General features: G+C 53.3%; 5 protein-coding genes across 5 annotated transcripts; 3 read left to right on the top strand and 2 right to left on the bottom strand.

Moving 5' to 3' along the window:
- Positions 1 to 1,115: 1,115 nt before the first annotated feature.
- A1O1_08427 (uncharacterized protein) lies at positions 1,116 to 2,185 on the top strand (the record flags this gene model as incomplete). The annotated part of the gene is made up of 4 exons (XM_007729289.1): positions 1,116 to 1,173; positions 1,227 to 1,258; positions 1,399 to 1,455; positions 1,514 to 2,185. 4 exons carry the CDS (start codon positions 1,116 to 1,118, stop codon positions 2,183 to 2,185), a joined length of 819 nt encoding a protein of 272 aa, XP_007727479.1.
- An 824-nt stretch (positions 2,186 to 3,009) lies between these two features.
- On the bottom strand, positions 3,010 to 5,523 carry A1O1_08426 (uncharacterized protein; the record flags this gene model as incomplete). The annotated part of the gene is made up of 2 exons (XM_007729288.1): positions 3,010 to 5,400; positions 5,473 to 5,523. 2 exons carry the CDS (start codon positions 5,521 to 5,523, stop codon positions 3,010 to 3,012), a joined length of 2,442 nt encoding a protein of 813 aa, XP_007727478.1.
- A 2,012-nt stretch (positions 5,524 to 7,535) lies between these two features.
- On the top strand, positions 7,536 to 10,527 carry A1O1_08425 (uncharacterized protein; the record flags this gene model as incomplete). The annotated part of the gene is made up of 10 exons (XM_007729287.1): positions 7,536 to 7,729; positions 7,954 to 8,482; positions 8,533 to 8,964; positions 9,025 to 9,285; positions 9,331 to 9,433; positions 9,489 to 9,538; positions 9,663 to 9,735; positions 9,788 to 9,867; positions 9,918 to 10,279; positions 10,362 to 10,527. The coding sequence occupies 10 exons, from the start codon at positions 7,536 to 7,538 to the stop codon at positions 10,525 to 10,527; spliced, it is 2,250 nt and encodes a 749-aa protein (XP_007727477.1).
- Positions 10,528 to 12,063: 1,536 nt separating this feature from the next.
- On the bottom strand, positions 12,064 to 12,714 carry A1O1_08424 (uncharacterized protein; the record flags this gene model as incomplete). Its single annotated transcript, XM_007729286.1, has 1 exon — positions 12,064 to 12,714. One exon carries the CDS (start codon positions 12,712 to 12,714, stop codon positions 12,064 to 12,066), a length of 651 nt encoding a protein of 216 aa, XP_007727476.1.
- A 1,243-nt stretch (positions 12,715 to 13,957) lies between these two features.
- Positions 13,958 to 15,418, top strand: A1O1_08423 (uncharacterized protein; the record flags this gene model as incomplete). Its single annotated transcript, XM_007729285.1, has 1 exon — positions 13,958 to 15,418. The coding sequence occupies one exon, from the start codon at positions 13,958 to 13,960 to the stop codon at positions 15,416 to 15,418; it is 1,461 nt and encodes a 486-aa protein (XP_007727475.1).
- Between the last annotated feature and the right edge of the window lie 809 nt (positions 15,419 to 16,227).

Below are 16,227 nucleotides of genomic sequence, written 5' to 3'. Positions count from 1 at the left end.
AGGCTCGCTCTCCCGCTGCATCTGCATTGATACCCAACCGCAGGGCGATGCTTCCATCCTCATGGTCGACGGCCAGCCTTGTTCATGCTGTCTCGGTGAGGCGATTCCGACCTCCTGCGGCCCTGCATTGTTGTCTCGATCGACTACAGATTCACACCGTCATGATCTTCTTTGATCCTCAGGCACGTATCCAAATCGCATAAAGCGTAGGAGATGCGAGTCATCTCCAGCCTTGTACGCATCACGTTTCTTGACCCCCCGATGATATCGGTTGGACCTACTCTTGACTCCGCGTCGGATCTGGGCAGGGGTTGTTTCAACAAGAAGCAGACAGCCACCACTCTCCTGTCGGACTTTTATGTTCCTGGATTTGAGAGTGAGGCTGACTGGGTCGGGCTGGTTCCCATCATTCTGATAGGCAGAATGGTTGCGATCAAGAGCGGCCACCAACTGGTCGCCCTGGAACGCTAATTGTTGTCTACATAGTCCGATTGGAGGCCATTGTTGACATCGCAACTTAGGTGGAGGTGGAGCTGTCGCAAGGCACCGTAGACCGTGAAGGAGGGAGGAAGTAGACATAGATTCTTTGTTCGTCGTAGAGTAGCGATTTGGCGATGACTGACCGTGGACAACTACCAGTACTACTAGTAGGTAGAAGTTGGAACTGCGCTGCGCTGCACAGCTGGCGACCCCGCCGATTTCATTCTTCCCACTGTTCCCTCTGCACCGAGCGCGACCCTAATAAAGTCACAGCTCCAGCCACTTCACTTCACCGACTTCTGTTTGCCATCATCACATCCTGTTCGCGACTCCGACTCTATCATCGTGCGCGCACGTCATTGTCGTAATCTGGACTGCTCCGTTGACATCGGCCTCGACTTGATTTCGGCCAGCGCAACAACCATCTCCTCGAGACGCGAACGAGAGCGCGCAAGAATCATAGTTCTGCTCCCAGCCTCTTCACCGCCGTCTGAAACGCGAAGTGCTCGTCGCTTGCTCATCTCGGGGCATATCAGCGCCTTCAGTACCATCTGCACGTCCTGTCCGGATTCAGTCAATTGCCTAGTTTGCTCGGACAATTCTCTTGACCGGTCCTTTCGGCTTCCACAAGAATCATGGATCAGAAGCAGCAGCAACAGCAGCAACAGAATGCGCCGCCCATATATGATATAAGTCAGTGTCTCGACATTCCCATCTGTCTAAACATCGCTAACTCTATTGTGCAGGTCAAGGAGGACACTATGGAGCTAGCGCTGCTGTAAGTGCGCGTTCTTCCCTTCGTCGATGCCGTTCAGCAGGTCGTCTTAGATCAAGGACAATGAGCAGGGGAGAGATGGCTCCCAAACCTCATATTGCACATCATTCTATTTCTCGGGCATATGACTGACACAAGTACAGCTGTCAGCCCAAGGATACGTTCCTCACACCGAGTTATATTCCGGGCTATGGTCAAATGTGAGCATTGACACGATCCGACCATCGGCGCGGAGTGAGCTAACTTCATTATCAATAGATCAACCAAGGCCTCACCGGACCGTCTCGCGAGATCCTGGCGACATACTGGCAACAGACAATCAACCATCTCGAAACAGATACCCATGATTTCAAGATCCACCAACTCCCTCTCGCTCGAATCAAGAAGGTCATGAAGGCCGATCCCGAAGTCAAGATGATCTCCGCCGAAGCACCTATTCTCTTCGCGAAGGGATGTGATATCTTTATCACGGAACTGACGATGCGCGCCTGGATCCATGCCGAGGACAACAAGAGAAGGACGTTACAGCGAAGTGATATTGCCGCTGCGCTAGCCAAGAGCGATATGTTCGACTTTCTCATCGATATAGTACCTCGAGAAGAAGGAACCGGCAGCACCTCCAAGCGGCCGAATACCAGCGGACAAGCTGCTGCAAATCAAGTCCCGCAACAACAGCAACCGCCTCCACAACAGCAAATGCCACCGCCCGACTATGGCTTAGCACAGCATGGCGCAATGGGTCCACCCGACCCCCAGTACGGACGAGCTCAGATGTATCCGGGACATTTGGGCGGCGATGGTCAGCAAGATCCAAATCAAGGATACGGTCAGCCCCCGCAAATGTTTGGTGGTGGCGACATGTACAATCCTTATGCTCAGGGACAATTTGGTGGCGGCGGTGCGCAACAGGTAGGTGGACATCCACAATGAGCGAGCGCCTTCCCACCTCCCCCCAGCGAAGGATCTTGCTTGCTTGATGTTTCAGTGTGGTAAGAGTGTCGCTGTATACGCTGGACATGAGGATGACTTGAAGAAGATTCGCTGACTGTTGCTTTCTCGGCCTACAGATGTATCCCAACCTGGCCGGCCAGAGGCCAACAAGCCAAGGGTATGGCGGCCCAAGACCTGGCACCGCAGGCAGGAACGAACCAGTCAACGAGCAAGGCTACGGGCCTGGCTAGGAGTAGTGAAAGGCAGTGCCGAAGAGGGTTTGGATGGCCTTCATCCTACTGGAGTTTAGCGGAAGCAGGGTGGGATATTGTAAGAGCACAAGCTTTGAAGATTGATGATTTGATACCATGGGTCGATGAGGAAGGCGGGACGTTTGCACTCGAGTACTTTGGTCTTGTAAATCCAGCAAAACAATAATATTGATCCATGCTAGTGAAGGCCTTTTCCCTTATTGACTGCTTGACCGTGGATAACAGGACAACGGCCAGGTCATGCAATGCTGTTAAATGACAAGGAGTTCCGAATTAATAGAGCTGGCGGAAGGCTTTCCCAATCTTGCAAAGGATTTTTATAGCTGCTCGGGGGGATGGACATTTACACGACTCTCAAAATACTAGTAGACCAACCCAGACCGGTAACCAGGCATTGCTTGACTCCCGCTCAGATGAAGCAAACACTCAGAGGAATTGTACCGATGATCTGAAGGCCAAACAGTCCGCCTTCCATTGCGCATTGCGCATATACCTACGCATCCTCCTCAGCACACTGTCAAGGACAGGTCTGGAAGCATGGCAGGCCTAGGGTCATCTTCCTCCATGCATAAAGCGATTCTGCAACGCGGCAAAAGTGTTGGGTGTCCTCCCACCGGTGCTACCATGATGACTGAGACTCGGACTCTGCATTCCCCCACCACCATTCATGCTTCCGCCGCGATCGTGGCCGTGGCCACTACCGGACACGGGAGACTGGACATGGACGTTGACATGGACGACCTTCTCGAGCAGCTGGGGCCCCTTGAGCGGGTCGACGTTGCGGTATTTCTTGTTGCGCAGCGAGATATCATAAAACTCGTCGGGCTGGTCGGTGGCCATCAGGGCGACGGTCTGGACCAGCTCATCCAGCGACTCGAGCAGGATGGAATTGTTGGGGAGGGTCTCGACGTAGCTGCGGAAATGGTCAATGTCCATGGACAGCTGGGCGATGGCGGTGGTGGTGATGCGGTCGACGCTGGGCGACAGCGGCAGGGCCAGGATGGAGCTGGCGGTGTGCGAGACGGCGTTGAACAGCATCAGGTCCTTCAGCGACGACGGCAGCGACAGCAGCACCGAGTTGATGATGTTGGACAGATACCGCGTCACCGTCAGGATGTAGTTGGACGGCTCGACCGGCAGGTCGCGGCTCAGCCAGTCGTACTCGGCCGTCTCGATCAGGTCGGTGACCTTGCTGTTGACCAGCTCGAAGATGCGGTTCTCGGCCGTCTTCTGGTGCAACGAGAACTGCGAGGTGGCGCGCAACGAGATGGCCGGGCCCGGGTCGGTCGATGGCGACGACGACGACCGCGCCGTGGCAAGGAGGGTCTCCAGCTCGTGGCAGGCCGTGGTGAAGTGCGAGAGGTTGATCAGGATCTGCACGATCTGGCCCAGATACTGCGACGACAGCTTCGAGACCAGGCTGGCGCACACTTTGGTGGTCAAGAGGTCGTCGAGCGAGGTGAGCAGCTCGGCGTCGATCTTGCCGGACAGGGGGCTGGGGCTGTTGTCGTCCTGGGCGGCGAAGAAGTAGAACTGGTTGACGAAGTTGCGGATGTCGATGCAGCACAGCGGATACATCTGCGAGAAGGGGAAGACGGTGGGGAAGGTCATTTCGTGCACGGGGCGGTCCGGCGTGTACCATGAGACGTTGACGACCTTTTCAAACTCCTCGGCGTTCTGGATCGGCATGGGCATGTAGTCGTCGGTGCCGACGATCTCGATGAAATCCTCGCTGAACCGCTGCTTGAGCAGCTCGGCGTACTTGTCGAACAGCACCAGCACGAAGTTCGACATGGCCGCCGTGTTGAAGTGGAAGGTGTTCATGGTCTGGATGAAAACCGAAATCAGGTTCTTGATCTTCAGCAGGTGTTCGGCATTGTCCACCGCCAGCAGCGCCTTGGACATGAGCGAGATGGCCGTCTGGCACAACGAGTCCCACAGTTCTTCGACGTCGGTCGTGGACCGCAGGTCGGGCACTTTTTTCATGGTCGCGCGCTCCATGATGGCGAAGCCCGCAATGTCTTCCAGCAGTGTGTGGAGGTCGCCCAGCTCTTCGTCGACCAGCGAGATCGAGTTCTGCAGGAGCAGGTCGCGCTGTGCGCGGCGGCTGGTGGTGTAGTCGGCCTTGAACTTGTCCATCTGGCCCAGCGAGCGGTGGATGTGCAGGGCCTCGAACAGCGGCGAGAAGTCGACTTCGAGATCCTCGCTCTTGAGCAGGTCGAACTCTTCATGCTCGTCGCCCACCAGCTCGATGGCCGAGTTGAGCTTGAAGTTGGCCAGGTACGGATCCTTCTCGGCCCGCTCCTTGAGCCGCTGCTTGCGCAGCTCCGTGTGGTAGAACGACAGCTCGCCCAGGTACTGCGACATCTCGCGCACGCGGAACAGCCACGTGTTCAGGTCGGCCATGACGGCCTCGGCGATGGCCTTTTGCGTGGCCGGCACGGATTTCTGGATCAGTTCGCTCAACTGGTACTGCGTCACGCTCTGCAGGTGCACGCTCTGCAGTTCGTCCAGCGCCCGCAGCGCCGCGTAGTGCTTCTTCTGGTCGCGCAGTTCTTGCACCTGGTTGGCGAGCCGGAGCACCTCCAGACAGTCCTGCAACGCATGGCTGGCGTCGTCGATGTTCTGCCTCACCCCGCGCGACTCGACGAGCGCTTTCTTCTGCTCCACCAGCTGCTCGGTGCTGGCTTGGATCGACTGGTTCAGCTCCAGGATCTCGTTGGTCAGCGTCACCGTGCCCTCGCGGATCCGTAGCAGCTGGTTGACCGACTTCACAAATTCTTGGTGGTTGGTGTTGCATTGTCGTTCGATCTCGGCTTCGCGCTCCGCCGCCAGGTCCGATAGTTGGCTCAGGAGATGCGACGTCTTGTTGCCGTAGCTGTAGTCTTTGATGTACGGGATTAGTTGATCCAACGTGTCCGCGTCGGACGACGACGTGACGATCTGAGGGCCCGATTAGCTTTAGTAGAGAGGTAGATGTTTCTACCTTAGGAATGGTCCAGGCGCTGTCCCTACCTGCTGCAGAACACTGTTGGTGTCATTTCTGTACGGAGCCATTGAAGGCATGGTGTTTCAAGGGTGGGAGTGAAGACAGCCGGGTTGTTTCCCGTGAGCCTCGCCTCATCGATTCGATGACTCTCGAGGTAAGCTGGCCTCGGGAGACGCGTCTCTCGTTCACTAAGCTGTAGGGGCTTGAGTATCACACAATGAATATGCTGATATGTACTTGAAGGCTCTCCGTGAATTGCGATGCTTCTGTTGTAGTTTCTCTGTGGAATTGTTTCTAATCAGACTGCTTCTATGTTCGACATAATTCCCTCTTCTCTCCCTTGCCAGTCTGATGAACGGAAGCCATGCCTCCACGTGACCAGTCCATCACAAATCCCGCTGTTTGACATCGAGAGAACACGCTAACCATATCAAGTAAAGCTGGTAGCCAAGCTGTGCTAGTTGCAGTAGTAGCTGTCGATCTGTCGATCATTCATCCCCACAGACTCGACTTCATCTTCTTCGCTCTTTCCTTTGTTTCCTTCGTCTCTTCCCTCTCTTTCCTCCCTTTCACTCTGTCTGCCTGTCTGTCTTCACCAGGACCCTTCTCTTGGACAAGGTCTGAGGGCTAATGGGCGGCTGTAGTCACTGTCAAGACGTATGTATTGACAGTGACCTCAGCTTGACATCGGAGCTGTCACTAGACTGTTCGGACCGGAGGGTAACTCTGTGAAGAACTCAAGTCAGTTTCAAGCTGTGAAGAGAGAGGCTCCGACAAGAGAAGAGAAGGTAGAGACCAAGGTAAATATATGATACTAATGAAACAATCAACGCTCCATTCTGTGACAGATCATGGGGGATGCCAGCTGGTGACAGTCAATTTCTCAGGACTGGGGAGTTCTTTCGAAGTGCTGGGACAAGTCAGAGGTGGGCAACAAGAGAGATTGATAACACTGACCACTGCACACATGCCAACAAATATGGTGAATTGCTGACCATGGAAATGATGGAAATGATGGACAATGGGAACTGGATAAAGGTTGGAAGCTGGAAGCTGGAAGATGGATGGATTGCTCAGTCTGCTGGCACTGAATTCGTGCTCCAGCTGCTTCTTCAGACAAGCTGCTGATATCAAGGCTCTTTGGGGGCTTTGATACTACTGTCCACCATGTGGCATAGTACTATTCGAGTGCTGCTGTCTGCTGTCTGCTGTCGGCTGTCGGCTGCCCGTTGATGCTGGACATTGATGCTGCTGTTGTGCTGCTGCTGCTACTGCTGGTGATGTCGTCTCCTTCCCTCTCTTGCTATGATGTCGTGGGCACATGAATTGCTGTGGTGAGAAATCGTTGGGAGTCCGTTGGGACCGTCATGGGAGTTGATAGCATCGTCGTCGACTGTGTCATTCCAAGCATGATATGCTGTCTCCTATACTAATTGGGTGGGATGCTGCACAACCTCGTCGTCGCCCGCACATCTTGACAGGACTGACCGACGATGAGGTCGTCACGGAACCTGCTGCACCTTCTCCCACCTTCCGCTGGATGACCTCGTCGCCGTGTCGACACGCCCAATGGAGATTGTCGTGGGTGCCGATGCAGTCCATTCCTTCTTGGGCCGCAGCGACACAGGCTCCTTCTTGGGCCTACAAATCCTTCTTCGCCTGCCCTTCCAACCCAACTTTCTAAACAATCCTCTCTCTCATTCTCTCCCTCTTCCTTTCACTCATCCTCACACAATCACTACCACACCACCTTCTCTCTCTCTATTGCTTCTCAAAGCATCTCATTCCTTGCAAGTTCACCTTGCCACACTCCTTCCACTGCATTGCAGCACCTCAATCTCTCAAGTGAGTCCCATTTCCCCCCCGGTTGGTGGTTGCAGACTGTGGTCACTCGAAATCTCTGTGGGATTTTTTCCACACGAGGCGAGAGTACCAGGCCTCAATCATCTCAATCACCCTCCATCCATCCTTTCCCTTGCCCTATCCTGCCCTGAAGATACTGTAGCATCGCCTACAATCCCTCCCACCCACAATCATCCTCACAGCATCATTGAGCCAGCTAGCTGACACACTCTCTACAGTCACCATCATGTCGCCCCCTCGTGGCGCCGGCATGGCTTCCAGCCCTCATTCCGAGAATGAAACTTCTTCTCATGGCACTCCTTCTACCAATCCCACCACCTTCACTCCTGAGGCTGCTTCTGGCACCAAGGGCAAGGCTCGTGTGACCGCCATCCTTCCTCGTCCGGCTGCCAAGATTGGTGCGTCGAAGGCCAACAACAAGTAAGTCAGCTGACTCTGACGCGTGACTCGACGCGTTTCCCATGACACGTGCTTTCCATCCACACTCCCTCCCATACTCCCACTCCCACTCCCACTCCCACTCCCACTCATACATATCGTACTCTTCCTTCATGACATCTTGCCTTCACCCCATCTGCTCTTCACTCCTTCCTCCATCCCTCCTACTCCTCTATCTCTCAGACATCCATACTAACTGGTGACAGTGCTGGTGATGACGTCTTCTTGAACGCTCCGACTTCCCGCAATCGTCGCCAGCTCTCGCCAACTGCACAAGTCTTTCGTCCCAATGCTCGCACTCCCCTGAACAAGAGCTTTGAGTTCCCTGTTCGAGTTGTTGCCGCTGCTCGCACCAAGACTCACTTCACCAACTCCCCGGTTCGTGGCAAGCCTGTCACTCCTGCACCTGTTGTCCAAGCTGGCGGCGTAAGCTCCCTGCTGAGAGGCAGTACCCCGGAACGCGAGGCCAAGGCTCTAACCCCCGAGCAGGCTCAGCCCGTTGTCCCAGGAGTCATCGGAGGTCCTCGTGTCGGAGTCGAATTCAAGCGTATCCGCAAGTCCATTTGTAAGATCGATGTTTCTGACTTGGGATTCAACGAGTTCATTGGCACCTCATTGTCCGACGTGCGCTTCCACCATGGAACCTTCAGCACCGATGAGAACGTCACCCGTGCCTGGGTCGTCGCCGGCATTCCAGCCAACTTCCGTTCCACTGACATCGCTGTGGCATTCAAGGTACGTTCCCCGTGACTCCATTCAGTCCTAAATCATCACTGACTTTGCAGACTTCCTCGTTCCCTTCATTGAGATCCATCAATGCTTCTCAGATCATCTCCAACGGTCTCTTCACTGTCTCCTTCGCGGATGTCCGTGATGCTAAGAAGGCATTTGACGTTATCAATTCCATTCTTCCCTTGGCTCGCGTCTTCCCATTGTCTCCGAAGGGACTTGCAACCGATGAGGGCAAGGATCCTCACCAGGTCTCTGACTTTGAAGGTCAAGCCATCGTCACTGTCTACCACAATGGTCATCCTGGCATGCCCCAGACCAATGTGGTCCCTGTCATTGGTGAGGTCAAGCGTCTGCTCTCCCAGTGTGGTGACATCAAGGCCTTCCATTCCATGGCACCCACTCAGCGTCACCTTCGAGAGTTCCGTGTCGAGTTCTTCAACGCCGGGTCTGTTGAGATTGCCAAAGAGGTGATCAACGGCAATATGGTTCATGCAAGTTACTCTCCTGTTCTCCTATGTGGTCCCCAATACTGACGTGCATCACAGGGTACTGTCTTGGACTTCGAACCTTACAAGCCAGACATTCGTGCTGTCGTCTCTGCTCATGGCTCGCCTCGTAGCCCTCGTGAGCAGCTTTCGATCACCGGTCGTTCCACTGTTCCGATCGATCCTGACTACGATCGTCTCGCCACTGCCATTCAGCGTGAAGCACTTCGCACTGGCCGTCGTCTTAGCCCCAGCATCAATCACAACGCTGTCGACATCGCTCGCATCCAAGCAGGCATTGATGTTCGCACTACTGCAAGTGTTTCTACTTGCCCTCACCTGACCTCGCTGACTGAACAAATCCAGATCATGCTGCGCAACATCCCCAATCGTGTCGATCAGTCCATGTTGAAGAGACTTCTCGACGTCACCAGCCATGGTCGCTACGACTTCATGTACCTCCGCATTGGTAAGTCTCGCTCCATGACCTAGACAAACCACTCGATACTGATCCACACGTACAGACTTTGCCAACAACTGCAACGTGGGATATGCCTTCATCAACTTTGTTGACGTAAGTTCAGCATTTCCATGCCAATCCCGTTCACATGACTAACTTCTCCCAGGCTCAATCCATCATTCCGGTTGGTGCTCATGAGTTCCAAACCCATGTTACCCCTTGCTCACCTGTTTTATAGTTCGTTCTCGCCCGTGCCGGCAAGCGCTGGAACTGCTTCGCATCTGACAAGGTCGCCGAAGTCTCCTATGCCAGTAAGTGATCTCACCCTCCCCATCACTTCCCTCAGCTAACGATGTCCTGCAGCCATCCAAGGCCGCGACTGTCTCGTCCAGAAGTTCCGCAACTCTTCCGTCATGCTTGAGCATCCTGGCTTTCGCCCAAAGGTGAGATTCGTCTTGACTGACGCCTTGAATCCATGCTAATCATTCCATAGCTCTTCGTCGCTGGCAACGTTCCCAATGCTGGCCAAGAAGAACGCTTCCCTGGACCTGACAATGCTTCCAAGATGCGCCGCTCTGTGGAGAATGCGGAACATGTCGGTCTGTTTATCCATACATCTCCCACCCGACGCTTTCCCTGCCCTGTGGAGCATCGTGTGAGACGCGCTGGCCAGATCAAGCTTGCAAATGGTCGTCGTGCAGGCCACTATCTTCCACCTGCCCGTGCAAATGCATCCAGCCCTCAGAAATTCATAGAGACTGCACAGGAGGAAGTCAACCAGACTCGTGGTTCTCCCCGCACTGTCAATGTCAACAGTCCCTATGATCCTTTTGCCGGCGGCCCTGCCCGATTCTCGTGAGCACAATCATCTCTTACCTTACCGTCCGCAGACAATCATGCTAACCTTGATTTCCCTTTCAGGACTCTTCGCTCCTAGGCAAGGTCAAGCCTACCGCGAAGAACAACGTCGCCGTCGTTCTCAATTCGATCGTGGTACTCCAGGTGCCGAGAACGAGATGGGCATGGTGCAGCGTTACCGCCTCCACGATCCGGCACTCGACTCCATTGATGCCAGCAACGGCTTCCTACTCCCACACTACTAGCTCAGCATCATTGTGACGCTGGACGTCTTCCGAGAATTCAGGTCACACTTTGTTGTTTCTGGTGGTTGGTGGTTGTCCACACGGAGATCTGGAGAGTCATTTCTTGCCCGTGGGCTTGGATGATTTCTTCAACGACTAGTCATTGAGTCCTTTGGTCTTTTCAGATCATTGAATTTCAATCCTGGACAACTGCCATGTGGCATCAGCAGAGCACCGCATCACCCTTCACCAACATGGCTTGACAGCAGTCATCATCTTCCCCCATGTGTCACCACACAACCTGCCCTAATACCACAAAAGTTTTTTCGGTTCTCGACAATGTGAGCTTGATGTCTTTACTTGTGTTTTCAAACGGATCAATGTACCCAGTCAAACGGGAACATCAGAGCACTCGGCATGTCAAATGCGCAGATTGAGCTTTAACCTTGATGGGATATCATGTCTTCGGCAAAACTACCTGTTACTCCGGCAAGTAGTACGACCACCAGCATGTTCGATCACAAGGGTGATCCGTTAGTTTAGTTATCAGATTAGCAAATTGTACTCGATTGAGTCAAAAACCTGTCCCTTGTTGTTGTTTATGCTTGCTTGTGCGTGGTGTGATGCTACGTTCGACCTACCTGGGTCTTGATGGTCATTCATTTCCTCACACTCTGCACTATACTGACCCAGGATCACGGAGTCACCATTGCTGCCGGGAATAGTTGGGCTCCTACGAAAGAGATTCCAACAACTGCCATGCTCACACGTCGTTAGATACGCCACACGTTTCGCTCCAGAAGGCAGCAGAGAAACTAAATGCATATACAGGAGATCAAGCCGAGGGGTGCAACATCCTATGTCTGAGGTACGTTCTTCTCGTGCTTGTCTCTCTGTCTACGGAAAGGGTTTGGTGGTATATCAGGAAAGACTTACTAACAGCAGGAAACTACATCGACGTGCCGACTGATATTGTCGCAGACAGTTTCGAGGCTGAGCAACTTCGAAGTATGTCTAGGTGATTGAACGGAGAAAAGAGACCCATTGCCTACCAGAGGGGCCCTGGAGTAAGCCTCAGCTGACGCCACATATGGTGTCCAGGTCAAAAGCCCAGAGCCGCCAGACTAGGATGGGGATAGGTCTCCCTGCTTGACAGACAACAGGCATGAGTAAGACGAATTCAGCCGAGTGCTGGCAAATGCAGAGGCTCGATCAGGACAAGGAGACGGTCAATGGTAGCCTATAGGTGTGCACTACCCACAAACCTTGCACGGTTTGTGTGCTAACACTATGCTCTGTGTAGGGCTCTATGACTCTGGCTAGACCACAAGACACCGTTCAATCACTCCAAGGTTTCCAGACGGTGTGGCTTGACTTGACAACGACAAACAGAGCCGGACTACGGAAGGGCGGAGTCATCGAGAGCCGGAAAGGGGCATCGGGAAGAGAAATCAGGCGAGAAAGATGAGAAGAGAGAAAGGTAAAGAGAAAAAGGTAAAGAGAAAAAGGTAAAGAGAGAAACAGAGCGTGCTATGCGACTAAGAGGACCATGCTCGTTCATGAGACTGCTGCTACTGCTGCCTCTGGCGGTGTTGCTTTCGGCATCAACATGACTTGAATCGCCTTCTCAATAGCAGCCACCATCCGCTCGCCAACAAGCCACATGTCATCATGTCCACCTTTCACACTCATCTCGGCATACCTACTACCGCCTTGATTCTCTGTCATCATCGCCGATCCTCCTCCAGTCTCGATCTCAGGCTCTTTGTCCTGGACAGGCACTGTCTCCGATGATGATGATGATTTTGATCCGAGTATCGCTCGTCTCATCACATCCCTTTGCGCCGGTTCGACCAATTCATCCCCTTCGGCCGTGACCAGCAAGATAGAAGTACTAGAGAACATTTCCGAATTTCGTTCTGCGAAATATGCAGGCGACGCGCGGTCCCAATCGTCCATGTTCTTCCCGAAAGCACCTTCGATGAAGGAAGCGTAGATATCCCCGTAGGGGCCGTCTTTGTGGGACTCATATAAGAGACGGAGATCGTATATGCCTGCTAAGCCGACCAGTGCTCTTGGCGGTGGGAGAGGTCTGTCGGAATTATGAGTACAGGAGCGTTGCAAAGCTTGGAATGCAAGAGTCGCGCCACAGGAGTGGCCGACCATGATGTGATTGCGTTCTGTGAGTCCGTATGTATCATTCAACATGGCGAGGCCGGAGTATACGTCATCTAGATGGTCTGGGTGGTACGCATTGCGGAGCGAGGTTTGTGGAGTGGTCTCAGGGTTCTGCGGGTGTGATGGATGAGGTGATAGGCGGTATGATATTGATGCTATGGCTAATTGGTAGTGATGGTCCCTTAGGAATGATGATAATGACGATAATCGCGACGGTGAATGTGAAGATGAGGCTGACAGCCTTGATGGGGGTGATGTGGATGTGGATGTTGATGCTGGTGCTGATGTGGTTATACCAGAGAGAAGGATGGAGACTGCCGGCGAGGCAAAGTTGAGATGTGTGATTGTTGGATCACGCCAGGCGCCGCCGTGGATCATACTGTTAGGACGAAAGGAGGGAGTTAGTCAGGTCAATACGCCGTTCATAGATATAGAATACTTTGTAGACAGCTGTGAGCTGCTGCAAGTGGCCTGGGTATATTGAAGTCTTCTTCGCGCCCAACAGCCAGGCCGATCTTGACTGGGTGACAAAATCCCCTTGTGACCTAGGAGAGAAAAGTGGGAATCCGGGCGAAATGGTGATTGTGTTGCAGCATAGTGTTGATTACGTACGAGGAGCCCGAGATTGACTTACATGATCCAGAACAGGGAGCGCATTTGCCGGTGTGTAGTTTGTTCTTCAGGTTGCGGAAGCCATACTAGTAGTTCTTGGAGATCGTGAGGGCCGAAGCGAAGAGTTTGTGGTTCCATCGCGGCTTAGATAGTATCTTACCATGGACAGAGGATCTAATACGTTGATTGAGGATAACCACAGGAGCGTGGTCAAGATGGGGAGGTGATGAGATTGTTGGAATGATAGAATGATACTGAGGTGGTTGTGGAAAGACGAGTGGGCGAGGCTGACCAATGAGAATCCCTCAAAGTAGCGACAAGGCTGGCGCTTGGCATCGTGTCGCCTTCAACCTCGTCAAACGACGAATTCATCTTTTTGATGCCATCCCAGAATCGCGGCGACTGCAGCTCTGGTGTATCGATCATCCAGAGACGGTTGCGGTTGCGCCATTCTCTGCTACAGGTGTTGCGGTGTTGGTTTGGTCTTACCCTCCTCAAGGAATCTTTCTCCTACAGGGAACCAAGCCGGCCATATGCTTCACGGACATTCAGATGCACCCTCAGAGCCAGGGTATGCGGACACGAGGGCTGTAATCCTGGACAAAGAAAGAACCTGAGGCTCCGATAGAAGAGCGTCTGTTAAGCACCAGGCTGTTCAGCCATGAGTTCGGACCAAAGCCACAGCAGAATCCATGCTACAGGAGAGCATCCTTCGAAGCGGCGGAAATTGAACCACCCGCGAACCCAGCCTCCACTTGGAACGGAACCTCAGGCAAAAGGACCAATACGAACCAAGAGCAGATCAAAGCCACCTGCAGGTTGGCGCCGGACGATCAAACCCCGGCCACCACGTCAGATTCGACCTCTAGACTACAACGGAAAACCTTTGCCCAAGAACAGATTCGCAGACCCGATACCCTCCTCCTCATCTGCGAAGAAGATACCCTCAAACTCAACCAGTTCATTCGCAACACCACCATCAGCAACCCCTGACTCCAGCGCCAAATTATCCAGCACGAAGTCCCTCCTCGACCAGATCTGGGCGCGCAACAAGAACCAACACCGTGCCCAGCCATGGTGGAAATCTTTGGGAATGCTGCGGAAAGCCATCACCCGCATTGTAGCCATGGATGAAGCAGAACGCTCCCTGCAACTACAGAGCAATACCAACGTCAACGCCATTGACGCCAAAGAAGTGCGGAAACGGTTCGAGCAAGAAACCCAAATCCGTCGCGAGAGGGATGTATGGTTCGACTGGATCCGCGAAGTCCTTATCCCGCGCGCCTATATCGGGTTTACTGGCTTAGTGGGCGACACCCAGTTCGCGGCTCTGGGAGTCGTGCTTGTGGGGATTCTCGCCGATGTCATGAGCGTGGCTGGTGCGCCCAAGCGTGTGGAGGATGATGACCGGCACCAAGCTGGGACCACGAACCAGAATAAGATTCTGAGTAATGACCGAGGGATTGCTAGAAGTCTAGCAGCCACGAGTCTCAGAGTTACAGGATCGCAGAGCGGCGAGGTCGTCGAGAGAATGTACGACAGCGACGATTTGGGGGAAGTTGTTGAGAGGACGAAGCGTGAGCCTTCGAGAGACGAGCAATTGGGTACTACCGTTCGCGAAGAAGACGTTGCTATGGATGAAGTTGAACTTGCTTCCCGCACGGGTGATTTTATGAGTGTAGAGAAGGGTGGCAAGCAAGATACGCGAATGAAGAGTGCCCGTAAACCCATCCTGAATTCGGGGGACGAGAGTGACAATGGGTCCAAACCTGCAGCGACATTCAAACGCAGGAAAGAGCCAACTCCACAGGAGAAGGTCCTCGCTACGGAAAGACAACCTCCTCCTTCTTCTCCCCCAACTAACCCTCTTCCTCAACCCAGATCCCAAAAGAAATCCATCGGGGGCGATTCGGTTAAGAAGGGGCGGAACCAGATGTCTCGGAGCCTGAAGATACGGGAGACACTGAACGTGGACGTGGACATGGACGTGAAGAAGGAGAACAGTACAAGCGGTCCCAGACCATTGAAGGAAGAGAAGGACGCAAAGAAAAACAAGCCGACCATGACCAAGAAGAAGGCGAAGAAGAACGCCATCGACGATATGTTCGCCGGCTTTACATGATCGCTGCTCGCTCCTGTGCAATCTCATTCGCTTTCTCATTCTGTCTCGTTTTCTACAGCGCTTGGTGACCTGACCTTTCGCCGTTAAGACTACTGACACACTCGAGGCTTGGAAAGAGGACAGGGAAGACGAGGCGAGGAGGGCAGGGCAAGGCAAGGTATGACCTATGCAGGATCGATCAGGAAACGATATCGTCGAAGACAAACATTGCTTAGTACACTGGTTCTATATTGTTGAATTCCGATCCCAGTCGCAATCCGATGGAAAGGGCTTGGAGGCGAGATCTAATATCACAATAACTGGAAGCTCAATTGCTTTCCCATGCCTCGTTTCTCATTTCATGTGTTCGAAGCCAGTTGTTTCATCTCATTTCATTGATTGACTGAATAGCTGCCACGTAGGTCCTTCCGGGACCATAGCTACTAAACTGTTATATCGTAGGATTGATCATCCGCCTCATTCATCTCTTTGCCATTTGCCCGTGCTCGGCCTCATATGTAATGTAAGCTGCCCTTCGAGTGAGAAAAAAACATGGTTCTGCGCCGTTTGCCGTCGCCGTCGCCGCTATGCAATGCCAGATGCGTAGATATCTGCAAAGACACCACCGCCCATCAATAACACCACCAACACCGAGATTGATGGACAACTTTCACCTCCGCCATCCATACCAAGCCCATGCATGGCATGCCCAGGCCAAGCGCCAAGTGCCAATGCCAATGCCAGTAAGGCTCATCATCCTGTCCTTTTTCTCCTGTATTGGGTATCATTTTGAGGAAGGAGTAAATGAGACGATCCTGATTCTGAACCTG

This window comes from Capronia coronata, assembly GCF_000585585.1.
Source record: "Capronia coronata CBS 617.96 chromosome Unknown acBCG-supercont1.8, whole genome shotgun sequence".
Classification (NCBI taxonomy): Eukaryota; Fungi; Ascomycota; class Eurotiomycetes; order Chaetothyriales; family Herpotrichiellaceae; genus Capronia; species Capronia coronata.
The sequence above is the reverse complement of the archived record's forward strand: the minus strand, read 5'-3'. Positions and strand labels throughout refer to the sequence as shown.